This window comes from Antechinus flavipes, chromosome 4 (assembly GCF_016432865.1).
Source record: "Antechinus flavipes isolate AdamAnt ecotype Samford, QLD, Australia chromosome 4, AdamAnt_v2, whole genome shotgun sequence".
NCBI classification, from domain to species: domain Eukaryota; kingdom Metazoa; phylum Chordata; class Mammalia; order Dasyuromorphia; family Dasyuridae; genus Antechinus; species Antechinus flavipes.
In genome coordinates this window covers 95,190,561-95,214,503 of record NC_067401.1, presented here as the reverse complement: position 1 = coordinate 95,214,503, position 23,943 = coordinate 95,190,561, and the positions used below count along the sequence as shown (strand labels likewise).

The 23,943-nt window shown below is 33.7% G+C and overlaps 1 protein-coding gene across 1 annotated transcript in view; it reads right to left on the bottom strand.

Moving 5' to 3' along the window:
• Positions 1 to 23,943, bottom strand: part of NID1 (nidogen 1) — a 105,302-nt gene that overhangs the window by 22,537 nt on the left and 58,822 nt on the right. Inside the window, exons 12-13 of the mRNA XM_051993555.1 lie at positions 23,768 to 23,917; positions 22,235 to 22,357 (exon numbers count right to left, since the gene is read on the bottom strand). Coding sequence (XP_051849515.1) covers positions 22,235 to 22,357; positions 23,768 to 23,917 — 273 coding nt within the window. The remainder of the gene's footprint in view (positions 1 to 22,234; positions 22,358 to 23,767; positions 23,918 to 23,943) is intronic.

Sequence of the window (23,943 nt, the reverse complement as noted above, 5' to 3'; positions counted from 1 at the left end):
GATGTAAGTAAGCACACACAGACACTACTGCTTGAAACTCAAGGCAAATACATGAGACATATATTCTATGCTTTATGTTCACAAGACACTCGGTCCAACTATTACACATTAATTCTAAAAGGGATATAATCAAAGCAATTCACCTTTCCTAACTGCCCTGTTCTTAGCTCCTAACCACCCTACCTGACTGAGTTTCTTTTGTTATCCTAAAATTAACTTTTTTGTCATAGCACATATAATGATTTTTAAAATAGGAATTGTTTTTATTTGTTTCATTAGATATTTCTCAATTGCATGTAAAGAAATTGAACAATTATGTTTAAAATGTTGAGTTCCAAATTTTCACCTTCCTTCGTCCCCCATCCTCTCCTTGAAAAGGAAAGCAATTTTATTTTGTCAATATATAATACTGATTATAATGATAATGATGGTAATGATTATAATAAAACAATAAAAACCAATCCACACTTATATGCCATTTTTAAGGTTTAAAAAGCACACAGAAGTAACAGACTTGAAATTTATATAAGAACTTTACAATTAAAAGATATTTTTATATATATTAGTTCATCTGAATCCACAAAACCTATGTGGTAGAAGCTACATGTATTATTATCCTCTCTTTACAAATGAAAAAACTGAGAGTAAGAGATTAAAGGATTTGTTTTGTGTCATTTCACTAGAAGATATCAGAGCTGGAATGTGAATCTAAGATTTTCTGGCCAGTGCTCTTTTCACTCTTTCATTCCAATAATTCTTTTATACATTTCCTTTATTTATGCCTTTTTCTCTGACTTTTCTGATTCAAATAAAATTAGAGTTAAATTTTGCTTATTTTTAAATGAATATCTGCTTTCTCTCCTTCCCACTTCCTTTCCTCCTGCTCCCTCCTTATTAAGTAAGCAAGAAAAAGAAAATCCCCATAAATATATGTAGTCGAGCTAAACAAATCCTGTATTAGCCAAACATGTCCAAAAAATGTCTAATATCTGCAGTCTGAGACCAAAACTACCCCTATCAGCTGTGGCAATATATTTCATTACAAGTTCTCTGTAATTATGGTTGGTCATTAAGTTAATCAAAGTTTCCAGTTCTTCAAAATTGTTTGTCTTTATAATATTGTTTAGGGTAGAAATTGTTATAGTTCTGCTCAACTCATTCAGCATAAGTTCATACAAGTCCTTCCAGGTTTCTCTGAAACCATCCCCTTCATTAATTCTTTTATTATAATAGTATTTCATCATATCTATATAATGTAACTTTATATAATGTTTAGCAATTGCCCAATTGATGAGCATTCCCTTCTCTGTTTCTAATGTTGTTGAACATTAAATTCAGTGAAATACAAGAAACATTAAACTGCATATAAATGCACTAAACATTGTGCTAGGCCTTGAGAATGGTACAAAGCTGAGATGGAGTATGATCTTTGCTCTTGTGGAGTTTATGTAATAGGAGATTGTTGTTTTAATATAGTGAGAGCTTAAGATATCACAGGATAAGCATTCTCTAGTCATTTCTTAACTGGATTATTACAACATTTTCCTCCTTATCACTTTTCCTAACTGATCTTTGTGCCAAAGTTGTCTTCTCAGACCATTATTTTAAACAAAGTATGCTTCTTTTGAAATCCCTGTGATGGTCGTGATATCTGGGAAATTCCTTGAAGTAAGCATCAATTCTGCCTAAAGTCTTCACCTTCTTTGTCAGAACAAGCATTTAAACCTCCCTTCATCAGATTTTTTTTTTCCAATTGAACAATTGAACAATTTTTTGTTTCATGGAGAAGCAACAATTTCCTGATACTATCCAAATAGATTTTCACCATGTATGACCTAGTAATAACAACAAAAAAAAGACATTTTAAAAATAATTTTTACAAAGATTTGAAATCCGTGTTTTATATAGCTTTAGTATCAGCATTCAATGGATAGAAAATATGTAGCTTTAGTATCAGCATTCAATGGATAGAAAATATTATATACTTCAATCCTTCATAACTTTCAGCCATGTGGATAATATTTTATCAACACAGCTCCCATTCACACCTTGGTAGAAGGTATTTGTGAGTTAGCTAATGTCACCTATTAGCCAGTCTTTTGGGGATGAGAATTTCTAAATTTACCTAACTAGGTACTTAGATTCTTAGCAGCTTTACCTTGGTTGCTACTTCCAAAATCATCTATGTGCGATCCATGGTGTAAAAAATGTCACATAGAAATATAAAGTTGGAACACAAGTGGGGGGTCTCTCAAAGTCAGCCTAAAAAGAATTAGGAGCAGCAAAAGAGGAATAGCCTGAGAGCTGATAATTTTAAAAAGCAAAAAAATTTCACACTAAAAAAAGCATCTAGCACATTCGATCAATCTACCGGAGGATTTAGGGGAGAAGACAGCTAGAGCCCCCCAGAATAAGACGTCATAGATAAGCTCTCAGTGCCCTGGTGGGGAATCCCTCCCTCCCTTTCATATTTATGAGATCATACATGTATTGAAAGACTAAAACATCACACTCCTCACATAACAATCAGTCACTGGGTTGCTATTCAAGGCCTTTCCAGATTTTATCTGGCACTTTAGACTTATCTGGCACAACTTCTAGGAAACTGGATCTGCTTTCGTGAGATTATGAAATGTTGGATTGGATTTTCACGAGTTCTCTGAGTTTTTGAAGGCTGCAATGAAAGCTCTGGAAAGTCCTTGAGCATGGGCTCAATGACAAACTCTTTTCATCGCCATACCAGCTTAATAAAGTTAGAGAGTTTCATCACCAGTTTGACTGCAGGGTTTTGAATTTTTCAGCCTTAACAACACTCACAAAATCTACTAAGTTATGGAAGAGTGGGTGGGTGATCTGTATAGATATGATAAGAAACGATGAAATAAAAAAAAACTTTGAAGTACTAAATTATATTGAATACACATACACACATTTCTTTAGTAATGCCCTATAAGCCAATGTCTATTAATTACTGGTTAATTAATAATTTAATGACTTAATTTATGACTGGCTAATCCTATTTTACATATTTGTCTTAGAGGCAACCTGATATGATGGATAAAATACTGGAGTTGGAAACAGAAAGATCTGGCTTTGAATTCTATCAGTAGATATTCACTACTTACATAGTAGAAATGAACATTTAAGTTTACGAAGTCACAAATCCATCTGAGAAATGGGATATTTGATGAAGAACACTGACTTTCTAACTGGAGGATCTGGCAATGAGTCTTGGTGTTGTTACTTACTAGGGCACTAAGTGGCACCATAGTACACAGATTCATCTTTCTGAGTTCAAATCTGACCTCAGACACTTACTAGCTGTGTGACACTAGGCTTAACTGTGTGCCTCAGTTTCCTCATCTGTAAAAGTGATCTGGAGAAAGGAATGTTTTTGCCAAGAAAACTCCAAATGAGATCACAGAGAGTCAGTTACAACTGAAAAATGACTGAACAGCAATTCTACTTTTATAGTTTTTTATATATGTATATATATAAAACTTTTATAGTTATAAGTTATAAAGTTATAAAGCTAGTAAACTTTCTGACTTTAGACAAATCACTTAATCTCTCTAGGCCTCAGTTCCTCATCTGTAAAATCCAGGTGTTCTACTTGAGATCCCTCCCAGCTCCTAATCTATGATCCTATGGAGATTATATGAATACTTCTGCTCTTGTCCTGTTTAACATGACTGCTGCTTTCATTAAAAGATTATCAGCACAGCAAGATTATTGTTGGGTCTGTCAAGTGATAACTTAGTTTTTGTTCCTTAAGCTAGTTTAAAAATTGAATTAAAACAAACTTCCCTTACACTAGCTTTGGAAAGAGTACCCAAAATCAGGCATAAAATAAGTAAATCATTTAGAATAAGAGTGTCAACATTTCTTTAATCTCTCTGTCAGTCATGAATTGGACAAAAATTGTCATTTCTGTATCTTAAAGACTTTTCTATCAGTGTTATTTGGCATAATACTCAAACACACAGTAGGAAATCAATCTGATTATGACATGGTATGTCAACAACCCTCAATCCAATCAGGAAAGGGAACACATATGGACCATTCTTTCAAGACATAGAGCACAACTTCTCTGATTTAACAGATTGTATTCAAAGAGTTGCTGTGAAAGAAAAATGTATCCCCCATGCGTGACTTAATGATGAACCTTTCTGAATTTAATCAGGTCGGTTGTGAAAGGACAGATATATATAGTTCATCACTGGGCTTATATTCCTGGATTTGTAGGATAAAGAGAGATCATCTCCATGATGCTGATTAAATATAGGTAACATATCTTTAGAGTTACCACCATACCATGATGAGGCATTAAAGTACTTTAAAGGAGTAGGAATATAGGAAGGAAATGGAATTGATGCTATACATATATAGCTATCTCTATATAATAGCATACATTCATTTTATTTGCACCTTCATTTATTCATCCCCATTTTCCTGTTTGTCATTTTTAGAATCTCTCCTTATATATAGAAACAACATAAGTTTTGTGAAAAAAAGCATAGAAACTAGAGATAGAGGACTTTAATTCAAATTTTGGCTCTCTGTTTGCTACCTGTGTGATCCCAGTAATCTTTCCGAGGCTCAATTTTTTTTTCCCTCTGTAAAATGAATGGGTTATATCACCAGGCTGAATCCTGAGTAACTTAAAAACCCATGAAGGTCATAGAGAACAAATAATGATAAAACATATCTTCCCTTAATCTCGTTAACTGTTAATCATTGATCAACATAACCTGATGGCCATTATTTTTATGTCTTACAGCATTTCTATTGGGAATGCTTGACTTGCTGCTCAAATACATAGAAGGAGCTCGATCAGTGTTGCTGATGATAACATTGGCATGTCATTGTACTGGATTACCATACTAGAAAAAAGAATTTACACATTAGCAGATGTGTTCATTGTGCTGTGTTTTTGTTGTTCTGTTTATTTTGTTTAAGTGTTTTTCTTTGCTGCAAGGGACAGTTTGATGCGAAGGAAGTAGAAACTGGAATGACTACATTAAAAAAGACAAAAACATTGATAAAATATCTTTTTTTAAAAATTTAAAAAGGGGATTAGTTTTCTGAGTAAAAAGTGAGGAACTTTCTATATATTATATGGATAAGTTAATTACAATTAAATTTTCAAAGGAATGTAGTTTGTTCTTTTTTAATGGTTGAAACTTGATTAAAAGATTAGAGTTAATGTGATGATTGGACACCATACAAAATCTTAGATTGCAATGCTACTACTAAATGTTGTGTCTCATTTACATACCAAAAAAATTCCTCTCCATTAAACTCAGGAAATGGAATTTCAATTGTGTTTATGGACATTATGATACTATCATATTTACTGGGCTAACCTCTTTTTGCCTAAAGAACAGGACCTGGGGTGAAGCACAGAGATAAAAACTAAAAGGTTGATAATGAAAATGAAGCTTTTCTTTCCTCTGAGCTAAAGGTCATTATCACTCCAAGGGGGATTTTCCATTGAGTATTGGAAGGTAAGAATATGGATCCTTTATGTCTTGTTAATAAAATGATAACAAAGAAAAGCTAATATTTAACTTATTCACACAATCTAAAGAAAGAATGGAGTATTGGAGTTAGATAAAAGAGAATAGGATTTGAATCTCCTCTCAGAGATTAGATAGCTGTATGACCACAGATAAGTTATCTGATTGCTCAAATATTTGGAATCCTCATCTGTAAAATAAGGGTAATGAAAGTCCTACACAGGAGATTCACAATAGCCCCAATTGCTACTTAACATGAATTATCTGCATAGTTCATAAAATAATCAGTGCTTGTTAACTTCCAAAGGCAGCAAGATATTTTGGATAAACTATGTATACTCCCAGGCTAGTGTGAGAGGTTGTCCTTTTTTCCTATGGACATTTTATTTATCCAAAGGGACGGAAAAACAGGACATTTTGTCTGAAACATATGGAAAAACATCTAGAGGAGGAACACAAACAATGCTGAGGGAACCTAACAGAAAAGCTGCCCTCCAGAAAACATTGCTTGAAAAGATATATAAAAATTTGAGTAGACCAAGAATCAAAACTTACTTTTTAGAAGGAAAGGTATTAACTGATGGTAGCTTTAGATATAATGCATTGTTTTTTAGCAACTAATTTGAATATGAGCTTTTGAATGTTATTGCTAGGAAATTCTGAATCAACAAACTACTTGTGGATCAGGAAAATAAAGTGCTATTGAAAATATCTGATAGAAATGTGGATTTAGAATTTCTCAACATGAGAACTGAACAATTGCACATGAAGAAGTACTGACTGCAGTCATGAAAATCATTAAGAAACCAACTGAGAAGACTAAAAGATGCTAACAATAGAAGTTTATTACAGAACAGTAGAAGCCATGAAGATGAGAAGCTGATGTGCACTAAACAAAGCTTACAGTCGGATAAACTTTGCGAAGAAAGCTTTAATAATGCAGGAGAACTAATTACTAGAGAGAGAAAAACCTTTAGAAGCTTGCATCCATTGGTCTTTACTGCCATCTATGATTTAAGGGGTAGAGGGAAGCCCTCAACAATTACAAAGAGGTAATCTGAACAATGGGCAGCAAGGTGGTGCAGTGGATAGTCCTTGCTGGACTAGGAAAGACTCATCTTCCTGATCTGGAACCAAATCTGGCCTTATACTTACTAGCTGTATAACCCTGGGCGAGTCACTTCATCTTGTTGACCTCAGTTTCCTCATTTGTAAATTGAGATGAAGAAGGGAAATGGCAACCCACTTCAGTATCTTTGCCAAGAAAATCCCACATGGGGTCACAAAAGTTGGCAGTGACTGAAATGAATGAACAATGACTTGAATAATTCTGGATATAAGGGAACTGCTTCTCAATAAAACAATGACTTGTACCTCAATGCCTGCATAAGAGATCAGACCTAGGAAGTTCTGTTTTAGCCCTAAGCTAGAGGAGTTGCTTAATACCAATTCAGTGTCCAGAAAATAACAAAGAAATGGCTTCATCTAGCAGAAAAGCCGAGATTCAAATAATAAATGAGTGACTTTTGCTGCAAACTGATCCCTTACGAGATCACAAATATCCAGTCCTGATATGCAGACTTATGTGGTAGTCATAACTATTTCCTAGTCTTACTGTGTTTCTTTAATTTTATGTGCATTTTCTTATATATTGGTCAGAGTGTGGCTAAGATTAAGGGATGGACTGTTTTCTTTTGATTATTACTTCTTTGAGCTTTTATTTAATGTTTATTTTAAATATTAAATTAATATTTAATTTAAAAGTTAAGAGTTAATGATGTCATTATGACTGATTTGTATGAATGGTAAGCAAACTAGAAAAGGACCAGCAACTATATTGTGAGTTAAATCATGCATTTTGCTTTATGCCAAGAACTCAAGAAGAAGTTGTAGTCACCTCGGGACCATCCCATCTTTCCAAGATGGGAAACAGGTAGGGAAGAGTGAGTCTATCTCAGCTCAGAAAGAAGAAGGCCAAGGTGTTACACCACCAGTTTTTTCTTGCTTTAGTGTCTCTTCATTATACATTGGCATATAATTAACCATTATATGTTGTACATATTTTCATCTCTACAACTTTGCACTTGATGTTCCCCATCAGCGCTCTTCTCTTCCTATCTATAAGATAGTATTTATATGTGACTTCATAGACCAAGTTAAATCATCTTATCACACAAAGCTGAATGGGGAAACTGAGGTCCTGAGAAATGGATTGCCCAAGTAACTCATAAGTTACACCAAATATCAGAGCTAAGATTGTAAATCCAAGTCCTCTGGACTAAAATTCAGTATTGTTCTTATAGCAATGGTGCTGATCTCAAATAAAAAAAGATATTCTGGGTACATATTAACTTTTTTTAATATTTTATTTTATTTTATAATAACTTTATATTGACAGAATCCATGCCAGGGTAATTTTTTTTACAACATTATCCCTTGCATTCGCTTCTGTTCCAATTTTTCCCCTCCCTCTCTCCACCCCCTCCCCTAGATGGCAAGCAGTCCTATATTGGTACATATTAACTTTATTATTGTCATGGTCAATTTCAATTGTAGCCAACTTTTTTTGACCCCATTTACAGTTTTTTTGACAAAGATACTAGAATGATTTGCCATTTTCTTCTCCAGCTCATTTTACAAATGAGGAAACTGAGGTAAACAGGGTTGGGGGGCTTGCACAGAGTCACCCAGCTAGTAAGTATCTGAGATCAGATTTAAACTTGAGAAGATGAATTTTCCTGATTTCAGGCCCAGTGTGCTCTCCATTGTGCCACCTAACTGAGCCTATATTGACTTAGAAAAGTACAAATTAACATTATCTGTATTGTATTAAATTTTTATTTATTGTGTTAAACATTTTCCAATTACATTTCAATCTGGTTTTGGGTATTCCAGAATTTTGCTTGCCTCAAATTTGACATCTGTGTTTTATACTATGTCACATTATTTTCTGACTATCCTCATTCATTTTTCTAAACTTTTAGTATGACAGGGATAAAAAAGTTGACTGAAGGTATCATTGGAATAGAGAACTTTTTTTTGAGACAATTCCTTTTCCTAATACAAATCGGCAACATTTCTGCAAATTATGGTCTTAAACAGTTTCATAAAACACTAAGAGGTTAAAAAGCTTGTTCATATAATAGTCAGTATGTGACAAAGGCAAGATTTGAACTTGCCACTCTATCATTAATCCCAATCCATGTGGTACTAAGTAATCTCTAGTTGATTTGTGTATATTCATGTTTTCTTACCTAGATTGTAAATTCCCTTAGAGCAGAGACGGTGTTAGAATTCAGTTGTTTCATTTTTTATACTTGTCCCCAGTACTTAGTACATAGTAAGTATTTATCCTTGTTATCCTCAGTACTTAGCATATTAAAAGGCTTTTAATGAATATTGATTGATTCTATATTTTCACATTGCTTTAAAAAAAAGTTCTGGGTACATGCTCAATAAATATATATGAACTGATAAATTTTATCTATAAATTCTACATGCTATTATCCCTTGTATATGACATTCCATCTCTTATCTTCATGTTAGAATCCATTCTTTTTTATCTCTGTCTCACAAAATCCCCACCATCCTTTACAGCTAAGCTTAAGTGACCTATTTTATTAGAAGCCCATTATTAATCCCTTCTAGCTCCTAGTGCCCTTCCTGAGAAATTAATAATTAAAGTGATGATAACTAATATTTATATAGCATTTAGTACGTGCTAAGCACTGTTCTAAATGTTTTACAATTTATTATTTCATTTGATCATTACACAACCCTGGGAGGTAGATGCTATTATTATCTCTATTTTCAGATGAGGAAACTGAGGCAGATAGCAATAGACAGACTTGTCTAAGGTCACAAAGCTAAGTGTCTGAGGATGCATTTGAATTCAGGTCTTCCTGATTCTAAGTCTGGTGTTGTATCCCACAGTACCACCAGTCTGACCCAAATTATTTTGTGCACATTTGAATTTTTTATGTACATTTTGTGCTTTCTCTTGCCCCCAGATGTAAGGTTCTTGTCTTGAGGTTGTTGTCTCTGTCCTAGGACAGAGCCTAGCACATAATTTTTCAATAGGTATTAAGCAAAAGGTATTAAGTATCTTCTATAAATCAGGTTTTTTGGTAGGTACTAGAGAGAAAAATACAAAATTAAGGCAGTAAATGACACAGTGAATGGAATGGCCAGGCTTGAGTTCAAAGATTTGAATTCAAATCTGGCTTCAGACACTTACTAGTTGTGTGACTCTGGGCAAGTCACTTAACTCTGTTTGCCTCAGTTTCTTCATCTGTAAAATGAGCCAGAGATTAGAAAATAGCAACCCATTCCAGTATTTTTGCTAAGAAAATCCCAACTGGGGTCACAAATAGTTAGACATGACTAAAATATGAGAGAATGCTTCCAAGCGCAAAATGCTACCAAAGAACTTATATTCTACTAGCATATGGTATGTTCTTATTAAATGTTGTTGAACGAACGAACAAGTTGATTAGACTTTTTCTCTCGAGCAATTTCATGGATAATGTGGAAAAACTGTTATCCCTCTCCAAAAGGAGTGGAAATCTACCCATATGCTTAGGGTAAAAGAAACAGAAGAGGAAGTCACAAATGAGATGTAGATAAATAAACTAATGTGCATGTCAAACATGAGCTGATGGTTATGAGAGATAAACTCTGATGGAAGTCAGACACAAAATGGAAAACTTTCAAGTTGAAAAAGTTCTTCTCGGCCTTCCCAGAGAAGTTTCGGGGATTATCTTATCAGTATTTATTGCTTTCCAATCTGGCAATGTTTTACTTCAGCAAAAACAAACTTTCTGAAATCCCACTAGATTAGTTCACTAGCCTTTATACTGTACCAGATGGATAAAATTAGTGGTTTCATGAAACCACAATAAGTAACTTTCAAAAAGTATCCATTTTTGAAGAGAGTGGTATTTGAATAAAATACAGGCAGTCAGACAAAAAGTCTTTATGACTTTCTGGAATGCATAAATCCAAGGCAAGAAGATAGTTGTTGTTTCATTGATTACCTATTTCTCTCAATAAGAATTTGCAACTTTTACAAATAGAAGTTTGCCCTTATTCTGAAAAATTCAATCAATAAAGAAAAAAATCAAACATTTTCAGAAGGAGTTTTCAATAATTTGACTGTTTTCCTCTTTTTCTCTCTGGGAACACATCTATGATTTTACAGAAAAAGTCAGAGAAATATCTGCAGATATTCAATCTATGACCAGCTTCATTTAGCACATCTTTTTCATTAGAACTAGAAGCCCTGGAATTTAAGATTACCCTGAAGAATTAAATATGTCAACTGATACTGTGCATTTCATCCTATCCATAAGGCAAATAAAATAGAGACCATAGGATAAAAATATTTATTTCAAAGTAATATTATAATATTTTAGTATCAGTTGACATACCTAGTCCTTCTATTTGTTTTCTAATGCATCTGACCAGACTTAGGGCATTGCCTGAAGTGCATTGCTGTTAAATGACTTATCCAAGGTCACATACAATGAATAAATTCACCATTCTAATGACTAGCTTGCATGATGTCTACCATTTATTAATTAGTTTTTCATGGCTGTAAATAAATTCACAAATGAGAATAGTTCCACTGTAGAGATTTTCTTACAGGACTGGTTCTAAGAGTGATTTTAATTCCTAATCAATTTAATTGAATCAATTTGTTGTGGTTATTAATGTCACTTTGGATAGGTAGGATAGAGATATAATATTTAAGCCACATTCCCCAATCTGATATATACAGTCTCTATTCTACCACCACCCCTGCCCTTGTTAATAGTTTTTGCCTTTCTTGAAGGCATTAGTTGATCAATGAAGATGATCACTGAGCATGTCAATTCTGTGTGTGACTTTGGTCAAGTCACTTAAGTGCTATGTAATTTTTTAGGCAATTTCCTAGGTCTTCCCTTCTAAGTCATAGTTAGGTTTTAATTAGCATTCATGGAAGATATTCCTATGGAGATCAAAAATTCCTATACTGATGAAATCATAGATTCTTTATGTCCCAGAATTATATTCATTGTCATTACATTCATAGGATTATATAGTTATACTCAGCAGGAATAACAGAGATGATCTTGTCTAATCTTCTCTTTTTACAGAAAAGGTTCAGTTGTTAAGTGATTTGCCTAAGATCATACCAGAAAATTCTGAGTTCATTCCTGATTGTCAAATGAATTTTCATGAACTCATCAAAAGAGTAATCTGATTTTATTTCTATTAAATAATGATGTGAGACTATAACATCAAAATCCATGATATCAGGAGCAATAAGTTTATTATATTTAGAAAGAATTAAATGTTCTTTAGTTCCCTTACCAAGGCTTTTGACTTTATTTAAAAAATCAAAAAACTTCGGGAAAATAGTAATAGTCAATAGTCAGTAAACTCCAAAACAACCAAATACATTGGAATCAACAAGGATTTAAGCTATCAGGTCCCTAAAAGCTGATGCAGAGACTATATCATATGAGTTTCAAAATAAGATGGGCATGGCCTTGCTCAATAGGACACCTGCAATAATCCCCAGATTCCTCTAGGGGAAGTGTAAATAGGCTATGCAATTTTCTGAAAAAATATAAATTAAAGATTTTACTGTGAATGTGATCTCAAAGTATTTCTGAGACTTGTTAAGATTCCATGACTAGAATCTGATAGAAGGTATACAGTAATAAAAAAGTAATAGATTAAAAGAGTAATGAAGCAACGTTGTATTGTAAGTACAAGAAAATGTATGTATGTAAGGAAATCCACAATCTAAAATGGGAAAGCAGGTTTGAGTTATGTACAATATTATGAGAAACAGAAGTGATATTATAATGAGATTTACTACATATCACTTGGAGAGAAGGGAGAAATGAACAATGAGTTCAGAAAACCAGTGATAAACCTGGGATAGAAATATGATATAGTTAGTAATAAGGGATTTTAACTTACTATTAACTAGATTTTCTTTCTACTAAAATTCTTGGTTTGTCTTAATAATAATTATTTATTTAAAAGGACATAAGAAAGGATGATTGTGAACCTGATAATGACCAAAGGTAAGAAGAACTGATTATTAAGTCAGAAATTATGAGAAATTAGGGAAGCAATAATTACATTATTTTAGAGTTCATAATAGATAATGTAGGAAAATCAAACATAGTCTTATGAGTTCTGTAGTTTTGGAAAGGGTTTCAAAAGTTTCAGGGATGGGACAGGTAGACTCCTATAGCCTAAAATATTCTAAAGAAGTCAGCCCAAATAAAATCAGTTATTTTTAAAAACAAAATTCTAAGGACACAAATATAATGGATTCAGATGAAGGAATGAGATGGTTGAACTGTCTAAAATGACTGATATAGGTGTATAAGGAATTCATTTACCCACCTGGATTTTTAAAATGACACATAGCAAAGAAAGATGGAGGCAGAAATAGATCACTGAGAATGAAATGAAAGGGTGATGTCATCCTTTAAAAAGGATGTCAGTACTGCTAACAATCAGATGAATTGTATGATAAATCCTGAGGACAACAAAAAGGATTAAAAAAAAAAGCTAAGTTGGGGATAAGAGTAAGATCAAAGGAGAGATAGAGCTCCTATTTATGATATTTGGGCTAATGATAAATAAATGATGAAGAAAAAATAGAACCATCCAATGTTGGTTTTGTTTTTGTTTTCTCCAACAGAGTGGTCATTGGGACTGGAAAAAAACACATAAAGATAGTACTCAAGTCTTGAAACCAAAGATAGGTCAGGAGATTTCAGGTTACCAACCCTGGAAAAACCATATCTTAGAAGATTGGGATATAAATATATATGAGTATTGCAAGAACCTATAGATGATTGCTAAGCTAACCATTATCAGTGGAAACTTTTAAAAGTTGCTGTAACACTGAAGTGAGACAAATATCTCAAGATAAAGATAAAAGTATTATATTTACCTTCTAGTCTTGACAGAATTTTAAAATATACTATTGAAGGAATGGTTGTGAGCTCTTAGAGAGTTAAATGATCCTTCAGAATAAGCATAGATTCGAATAGAGCAGCTAATAGCAGAATAATTTCATTTCCTTTCTTAACTGGTTTTCAAAGGCTGATTAATTAAGGGAATGACATATTTAGGGAGACAAGCAATGGGTGAATAGCTTTTTAAAAGTTCTACATGTGTAGGAATACAGCACACAAATCTTCATATTTCTTTCTTTAGAGATAATCTCTTGCACAACTTGAATTGAATTCAGCTCTCCTTGTACCACTTTATCTTCTTCATTACAATAGCTTGGGAAATAGCAAAAAAGATTTTTCCCATTAAAATTCAGTAAGCATTTACATTGGGACTAAAGACCATTAAGGGCACCACTTCCCAAGTTGGGGCTTACAATTATGGCAAAGTACATTAAATCTGAGAGCGACCAGCACAATTTTTAGGGAAAATGTTGACTCATACTTGCATGGTTTGGAAGAAGTCCATGAATTCGAGCTGAGACTTCCCATTCAGAAAACCTCTAAATCCCAAATGGCAACAAACAAAGTTGAAGAACATTACCAATGACCAAAAAAAATCCCAAAACAAAACAAAAGAAATATATAAGAAAGACACCATTAAAAGAGAGATATGACCAGCAAAAGAAGTGGGCCAGTCATACATGGAGATTGAGGGTTTATAGATGGACAGGCCAAATGTTGCATAGTATACATGTCAGGTCAAAAGAACTATAGGAAGGGCCCCAGGGAAAGTTGGCTAAACTTCCTGTGGATAATTTATGGTGGACAGATAAAAGTGGCATGGGATAAAAAAGTATAAATAAGTTGTAATTTGTGCTACCAGAGATAATATTTATATTATTATGATCACAGATGCTTAGATGTATTTAAATAAGGATATTCAGGGACATTTTTAGTAGAAAGCCATTAGAACAATATTTTAAATGTGCTTCTGGAGATGGTATTGTAAAGGCAGAAAGGATCACTGGTCTTGGATTCTAAAGTTTGGGTTTGAATGAGGAGGATAAGATATATAATCCATGATCCTTTTTATCATTGAATCACAGATAATCTGTTTTAAGTCTTCTCAGACTAGTTATATGATTGCCAGAAGTTGTGGAGTTCATCCTAGATTACTCTAGCCAAGCCTAACCATAGTGTCAAGGTAAATACTACTGAATCCCCTCAATCAACCCACCCAGGCACTCTGTTATAGGTCATTAGGTTAATCTGACTAGACTCAATCTTTATAAACTCATGTAATCTATTAGTCTGTCCCACAAGCACCTACATATTGGTTTTTGTAATGATCCCCACCATAATCCCCCCTCCCCATGTACATCAGCCACGTTTGAAGAATTGTAATTTCCAGGTCTCTGAGCTCTGGGCTTGGGAACGGCTACTCATAATACTCAGTGCAAGTGGCAGTAAGTACAGGAAGAGTTCTTTATTCAATTTTCAAGTTATTCATAAGATGCCCAAGGGTTTTAAGCTGACCTCACAATATATCCAAAGAAAGAGTAATAAATTATTCTGTGGAATAAAAAAAAATTATTAAGCATTTCTTATGTGCCAGATATTCCTGTACTTAGCCCTGGGCAAAGAAATGATATAAATAAGCAAGAGAGTCCCTGCCCTCAAAGAGCTTGTGTTTCAACAGAGGAAAATAACTATAGAAAAATGGTGGCCACAGAATTATGTTCCAGGAGTGTTGATTTGTTTGGCGATCTCAGACCTAGAGCTGGAAAAGAGGAGAAAGGGGAAGGCACAGCAGCATAGCATGAATACAGCTGGAGAACAGTCTGCTCAGTTCTGGGTCCAGACTACATATGGTGATTATTTAGTGAGCAAAAGCCAGAAGGACCTAGAGGGGAACTTGGAGTGTCAGGTCAGAGGTGGAGGCTAGAGTTCAGGAGCAAAACAGCATGAAGATGGCCAGGAAGTAGTCACTTAAATAAACATTTTTTCTTATCACTGATTATCAGCAATATATATTACAAGAGCTCATGGATTTACTTCATATACTTCTAGTGTAAATCAAGCTGGTTCTCCCTTTTGTGGGGAGACCCCACAATGTGAGCTGTCACTGTCACTTCCATCTGTCTTATTTTTTTCTTTAAAGATTCCTGTTCTGACGACAGAAAGCTCTCCTTACCCACCCATTCACCAGGAATTTCATGATTAACCCTACCACAATTTCCCATGGTCTGTCCCTCCTTCTGCAGACCAAAACACCCCCCCCCCAACTCCCTTTCAAGATTGTAGTTAGCTGTGAGGCTCCAGGGAAGCCGCTGGTCATGGAAATCCTCTGGAAGAAATGGATAGGTTTACACACACTAAGCATCAGTAGTGAAACATAACAAAAAGCAAGACAACAGAGATACAGCTTATCAAGTGGGAAGGGTTAAATCTCCCAACAATTCTACTAAAAGTTTTAATTGATCACAACATTTCCCCGTTGTCCCACTACAGCTCACATACCTACATGTCTGGATTTATTTCTGTTTGATAAACAAAGTCTTCAGGGGGTGTAAAGAGAGAAGCAAAAATCAGACATCTGTTTTGTTTTGAACTGCCTAAGTGAAGCGTGCATAAAAGAAATAATGAACTCCAGTCATTCCCAAGAGCTGTTAGAATGTTCTGGCTTAAACTCTGATGAACTTTTACATTATTAAAAAGCTGACTACTTCCAGAATGCATAGGCAGTCTTGTAAACCTTTAATACAATTTAGGAAATGAAAAGTTTGTCACAGATAAATTCTGGCAAAATATTTTAGATAGCATGTAGAATTTGCATATTGAAATTTAAATTTTCATTTTAAAAGCACTGGTCATGATAATAAAATGTAAAGTTTGTGAATGCTGATTATTTGTCTACATATAAAGACATTTGTCTTTAACATTTTGTTTTGATTAATAAGAACTTGTGAGGGTAAGAATATTAAGTAAAAAGGCTGGTTTTCATCAATGGTTTAGAGTATAACAACTGAATCTAGTAGTATTAGCTGATATTTATGTAATAAATAATGTATTTTACAAAGTGTTTTGCAAATATTATTTCATTTGAACCTCACAAGAACCTTTTTTACATAACAAATAGAATTTTCCCTCATTTAGCAGATGAGGAGATCAAAGCTGAGGAATATCAGGGGACTAAAATGTCTACAAACTGATTTTGCAGTTTTTTTCTCCCAGTTTAAGAGCTTATAATTTCAATGGTTCTAAGTTTTGGGGCTGTTCATAATACTTGGTAGGTACTTAGGTCAAATAGTAAATATAAGAGGCAGAATTTGAATTCAGGTCTTTGAAGTTCAGCTGCCTCTTTTACTAGTCTGAGAAGTGCCTGATTGGTACAGATAATACATGCAGTACTGTCTAGTTATGAAAAAAGTGAGAGAAATGAAAAGCTTCAGAGATAGAAATAATGAGAGAAGAAGAGACAGATACAGAAAGAAACAGAAAAGAGAAGAAAGGGGAGTGAAACAAAGGGAGAGAAGGGAGAGACAGCGACAGAGACCAAAGGAGATTTTATTTACTGGAAAAAAAGTCCTCAAAGTGAGATCTAAGAAAGTCTGGTATTCCCCAAGACCTTGTAAGAGGGTCCCTGAAGGCAAAATTATTTTCATAATAACACTAAATTGTTGTTGCCTACTAAAATTCTCCTCCCTTAATTATCTACATATATGTGTGAGGTCAGATTTTTTCATATATTTTTAAACAAAACAACATATAGTAACAGATTAAATGCAGAGTCAGATACAGAATCCAGCTGTCTTCTATTAAGTCAGATATTAAAGAGGCTTGCAAAAATATGTCAAACAATGCCACTCTTTTAATATTTTTTTTGTTTTGGAAAACATAGCTATTTTCATTTAAAATAGTATGTGAAAATATAATGGACTTATTGTTGTTTTAAAGTGAATTAAGTATTTTAAAAATTTAAGTTTTCTTATCAGTTTCTAATATCTAAAAGAAAAGCTCTTTGTTTTTAAGAGTGTTAAAGGGTCCTGAGATGAAAAAGTTTGCAAACTTCTGGTGTAGAAGATAGAATAATGGACCTTGAGTGAGGAGGATTTGGGTTCAATTGTCTCTGATATTTACTACCTATGTGATTATGTACTAAACTGTGGATGGATTATCTAGTATAGGATTTCTTAAACTTTTTCCATCTATGACTCCTTTTTGACCAAAAAATTTTTACATGATCTTGGGTATATAGGTATATAACTATGTATACTAATCAAATATTTAAATAATGAATCATAAAGACATTTAATTTAAAACAATTCTTTGGTGTACATATAATTTTACCACATTATAATGAAAGCAAATTTGCAAATTAATGATATGTATGTGCTTATTTATTATTACATAAATAATTAAATCTTGGTGAAATATTCAGAGCCTTTCACTGCTGCCAAATTATTTGTACCACCCACATGCAGTTACATGATCCTATATGGGGTCAAGACCCATAGTTTAAGAAACTCTGATCTAGTAAATAATCCATGGAGAGCTAAGACTTACCAATTTTCAGAGCTCCCTCAGATATTTTATTAAAATATTACTTTAAAATAATTAAAATAGTATTTTATTAAAATACTACCATGCAGTATGATAGAAGGGGAAAATGACAAATGTTAGAGAGGATATGGAAAAATTGAGACACTAATACATTACTGGTAGAACTGTGAAATGATCCAAACATTTTGGAGAGCAATCTGGAATTTTAACTAAAGAGTTATAAAACTTTGTATATCTTTGACTCAACAATACTAATTTTAGAAGTGATCAGGTGATCGGGGAAAAAGGATAGTCCGAAATATTTATAGCCACTTTCTTTGTGCTGACAAAGAACTGGAAATTGAGGGGCTATCTATCAATTAGTGAATGGCTAAACAAGTTGTAACATATGACTGTGATGGAATGCCACTGGACTATATATAAGAAATGCTCAGTGGATTAATTTTAGGAAAACAAGGATAGACTTGCATGAAATAATGAATAGTGAAATGAGCAGAACCAAAAGAACACTATATACGGTAACAGCAATACTGTTTAAAGAATAACCACGAATGACTAAGTTATTCTGAATGTTGTAAATATTCAAATCAACCACAAAGGATCATGAAAAAAAAAAGATGCTTCTTCTTCAGAGAAAGAACTGATAAATAGAAGTGTGCATAATATAATTTTACATATATCTATATCTACATTTATATATAGATATATCTATAATATGATTTTACATATATATATCTATGTCAAATGGTGGTTTTCTCTAATGCAGGGTGGCAGACAGTTTGGAACTTAAAATGTAACTATATATGTATGTGTGTGTGTATTCATACATATATACATACACAAACACATATATAACTCCACATATTTCCGTATATATGTACATATATATGTGTAATTTAAATTTAAATATATATATATATATACATATACATATATGTATAATTTAAATTTAAAGATATTACCATAACAACAGCTATTTTGTTAACTTGGAAAAAAGTTAGAATGAAGGAAAGAGTTAATCACGATGATGTCAACCATACAGGTTAATTTTCCCTACAGAATTAATTCTTTGCTTAACTGCATGACTGTGTCTATCTCAGATATGTCTATCATCTAATTCAGGGAGGAGATAACTAACTTGGCACCAGAGCTAAGGAAGGATGTTAGAGGTCACTTTTTGTCCCTTCACATATTTTTCCATGAAAGTCTGTCAGAGATAAATTTGGTTTCAATTAACCTAGAACCGCCTTAGAGCCAAAGAAAATAGACCCGACCAAAAAAGAAAGAAAAATATATAGTTAAACCCTCAATTAAGTTTTTCATGCAACAGCTAGTTGTGGTTATTGACCTTAATAAGAACAAGGACAGAGAAGATTTTCTCTACATAATTAGGTCCTTTAAAGTGGCAAAGATATCTCACTGATGGCAACAACAAAGTGAAATCTAAAATTCTGGGTACTGATCACAGATTCTCTGTAAGAAACTTGCATTACTTAACCCATCTTATACTTGTACTAGGATCTTAGTAAAAATAAAATTCTCTAAGCAACAGACAACTTTGGGGGACAGAACAAACATTTATTAATTGTCTACTATGTACCAGGCACTATGCTAATTACTTCACAAATATTATCTCATTTGATCCTCACAATAACATTATATTATTTATTCCCACTTTACAGTTGAAGACAGTGAGGCAGAAGTTGTAACTCATGTGGGGTCACATGAGTAAATATCTGAGGCCAAATTTGAACTCAGGTCTTTCCTACTCCAAGCTCAGTGTTCTATCCACTGTACCACCTAGCTAGGCTTCTGTAACTTACAATGTGCACAGTGATAAAGCAACTTTGAGATCCTTAGTCACCATTTTCTTTTCTTTTTCTCTTCACTTTCATAAAGCTGTAGCTTTATTGTTGTTCAGTCATTTCAGTCATTCCCAATTCTTTGTGATTCTATTTGGGGGTTTCTTGGCAAAAATTACTGGAGTGTTTTGCCATTTTCTTTTTTAACTCATTTCACAGATGAGGAAACTAAGGCAAACAGGATTAGGTGACTTGCCCAGAGTCACACAGCTGTGTGTGCCATTTCTGAGGCCAGATTTGAATTCAGGAATATGAGTTTTTCTGACTCACATCAATTACCTTCCTCATTTAAAAAAATAAAAATCTACCAATGGAAGATAAAATAGACATTTTGACTGGATAAAATTAGTTTTGTACAAATGAAAACAAAGTATTTAATGTGAAAGAGAAAAGTTAACTAGAGGGCAGCTAGGTGGCGCAGTGGATAGAGCACCAGCCCTGAAGTCAGGAGGACCTGAGTTCAAATCTGGTCTCAGACACTGTCTAGCTGTGTGACCCTGGGCAAGTCACTTAACCCCAACTGCCTCAGCAAAAAAAAAAAAAAAGAAAAGTTAACTAGAGAAACAATCTTTGTAGCAAGTTTCTCTGATAAAGATCTTATTTCTAAGATAAATGGAAACGATTCAAATTTATAAGAAAAAGGTCCATTCCCCTATTGATAAATGGCCAAAGATATTAGTAGGCAGTTTTCAAAGAAAAAAACAAGCAATGATAGCCACGTGAAAAAATGTTCCAAATTGCTAAGAGTTAGAGAAACTGCCTCATATAGATCAAATGAAAAAATATGGGAAACCAGGCACTAAAATGCATTATTAGGAAAGTTAATTACAATTACAATTAGTAAATTGTTCTAGGCATTTTGAAAAGCAATTTGGAACCATGCTCCCCCAAATCACTATATTGTGCATACAATATAGTATGACCTAGTAATAATACTTCTAGGTCCCCCCCAAAAAAAATCAAAGAGAAAAAGGGTTTACATGCATAAGAATATAGTTAGCATCTATTTGTTGAAAATTGGGTTATGTCTGATGTAATGGAATGCTATTGTGCTGTAAGAAATGAGCATAATGGGGTGAATAAGATCCCCCCAAAACCAGGTCCTTGGTAGCCAAGTGGCCCACAGGGAGGGACACTGACAGAAGAGAGCCCTTATTGAATTTAAGTGGTCCTTTGTTTCACTGAACCCTTACTGAATTCCCAGAGCATTGAGGCAAGCAGGGAAGTGCATGACAGCATTATCTTGACCCATCATTACTGTATTCAATCAGGAGACTAAGCTATGGATTCCAACCCCCAACATTATTCCTTTTCTAAAAAAGGCTCTCTCCTCCCCTTTGTTAATCACTAGTTCATTCAAAACTTAGATTGTTGCCAGTAACATAGTAAAATCTGTGCCTCTTGATTTGGATGTTCTAAGCCTACAAATTCTTTTGAGATACTTTGAAACACTGACCAGAATCCCTAACATGTTTTTGGGGTTCAGCCTTGCACAGCATCAGAAATAATTTCAAAGAAATCTGACAAAACATGTTTCAAGTATTACAAAGAAGTAAAGCAGAGCTGGGAGAACAAATTATAAAATAACAGCCACATTATAAAGATGAAAAACTTTAAGAACTCTGATCAATGCTATAGCCAAGCATGATTACAGAGAATCAATATGAAACATTCTGTCTACATCCTATTAGATATATTGTGGATTCAAGAAGAAGAATAAGACATACATTTTAAGATGTGCCAGGGATATTTTGTATTTTAAAAATACAATTTCTATTATCAAAGAAATACATCTATTCTGGAAGAATTTTCTAAATTACTCTCTAATGTCAAATTCTATTTTTATGTAAAGTCAACTGTAGTGTGACCTGGATACTATGCAAATTCATACCAAAAGTAGAGAAAAGAAATTATCCTAACATGTTAAAATCATTCTGGTATCCAAAACATAGTCAGTGTAACTTGGTAAAATGGTTCAAGATTTTCTTTTACTTAGAAGCTCATTAGAATTCCTTAGCTCTAGTTTCCATGAATCCTCAGAATTTTCTTGTCAACACCAGTACTTGGAAACTAACACTTCCATACTTCTAATTTTAGAAGAACAATCTAAATGGAAATGTCTAGTATACTGTCCAGTCACAGTAGATTAATTTAATAAATATTGATTGATAATGATAACATTTTACCTCTTTTTTTTTTTAGGGGGATAAGATCATGCATCCTGCACTCTGTATTTTTGGGGACAAAAATTCAGCCTCCCTTTAGTTAATCCTCAGCATCAAAACAATAACAGTTAAGTTTGTAACTCAACTCCAAATCTTACCTCCTGGAACACACTGGAAACCATTGCCCTGATATCCAGGTTTACATTGGCAAACAAAGGAGCCTGGAGAGTTGTAACAGAAAGCATCTGGATGACAACGATTTTGCTGGCATTCATCTACATCTGCAGAACAAATACAAGATCATGGATTAATCTCTTCATCATTCAGTTAGGCAGTTAGATGCACTGGATAGAGCACTGAGGCCGGGATCAGAAAGACCTGAGTTCAAATCCAACCTTAAGACACTTACTGTGTGATAATTGATAAATCACTTAATTTTTGTTTGTCTCAGTTTCATCTGTAAAATGGGGATAGCACCTACCTCCAAGGACAATGAAAAGATCAAATGAGGCAATATTTGTAAAGTGCTTAGCACAGTGCCTGGCACATTGTCATTAACAAATCCTTGTTCACTTTCCCCTAAACCCCCCCTTCCCTTTACCCATACAACCTGAGTGAAATCATTCATTATTGTGAAGGGAAACTAGTTCTTGAATTTACTGCCTTAATTCTCAACGTATAACATCTCTCTGATTTCCTTCTAAGAGGACTATATTTCAAACATAAAGGATGACTTTCTTTAAGGAAATTTTTAAACCCAATTTACAGAAAAGGATAAATGGAAAATGGAAAGATCTTTTTGTCTCAAAGATTTTTTCACTTTATAAAAGAAATCCTTCAATTATTACACTTCCACAATGAATCTGTGTTAAATTACTGATCAGTAACTACTTTACAAAGAGACTCAAGAAACAAGAAATTTCTAGTGTTTGACACTTATAATTGGATATTAATTTAGAAGTGAAGATAAAGCATCTCTGAAATGACCTTCTAAATTCATGGATTCAATGTGTTTATTTTTTAGAAGTTTTATTGATATCTTTTGGGTTTTTTATGCCTCAATCATTTCCTAGTAAATCTCCGAACTCCTGTCTCTTGAATTTAAATCTTTTGTGTAACAAAGCAAAATAGATAAACAGAAAAGTTCAAATCTGAATGCCTCATGGAATCAATTTTAAGAAATCAATTTACTGGAAAGTTGGAGACTTGGGGCAGTGTACTCATAGGTCTGAAAGCAACCTTTAAAAGAATCCTTAAAGTTTTGAGGATAGAATAAAATATAGAAACATAGGTCTTAAAGGGAATTTGAGTTCATCTGGGTGTCATCCCTGAAAATCCTATCTTCCATTTATTTATTTTAATATTTGTCTTGTGCTTCCACTTTAAAAACAGTTGCTACAAAAAAAGAAAAAACAACTCATTTAGGAGGTACTCAATCTCCAGATGCTAATTTGCATGAGAATAGATATTCTCAATGCTTTTATTTAAGGACAGTAAATACATAGAACAAACATATTTTTTATCTTACACAGTTAAAATAATAAATGTGTTTGACCTTATAAAACATTGTTAAGGCAGGCAGAGAAGTTATTGTCACCAGGGAACTTTCCCACAGGAACCGAGGCTAAAATACATTGTTGTGTATTAGCTTTTATGCACTAATTTAAGAAAGAAAAAGAAGTTTCATGTACCTTGGCAGGCATGCCCATCTCCTAAGAAGCCAGGCAAACAGGAACAGTGGTAGGAAGAACCTCCAGTGTACACACATTGTGCCCGCTGTGGGATGTCACAGTTGTGGAGACCAGTTGCACAGTAGTTGATAGGGCGATCATCAATAACAGCTACAAAACAGATTTACAGAAGGTTC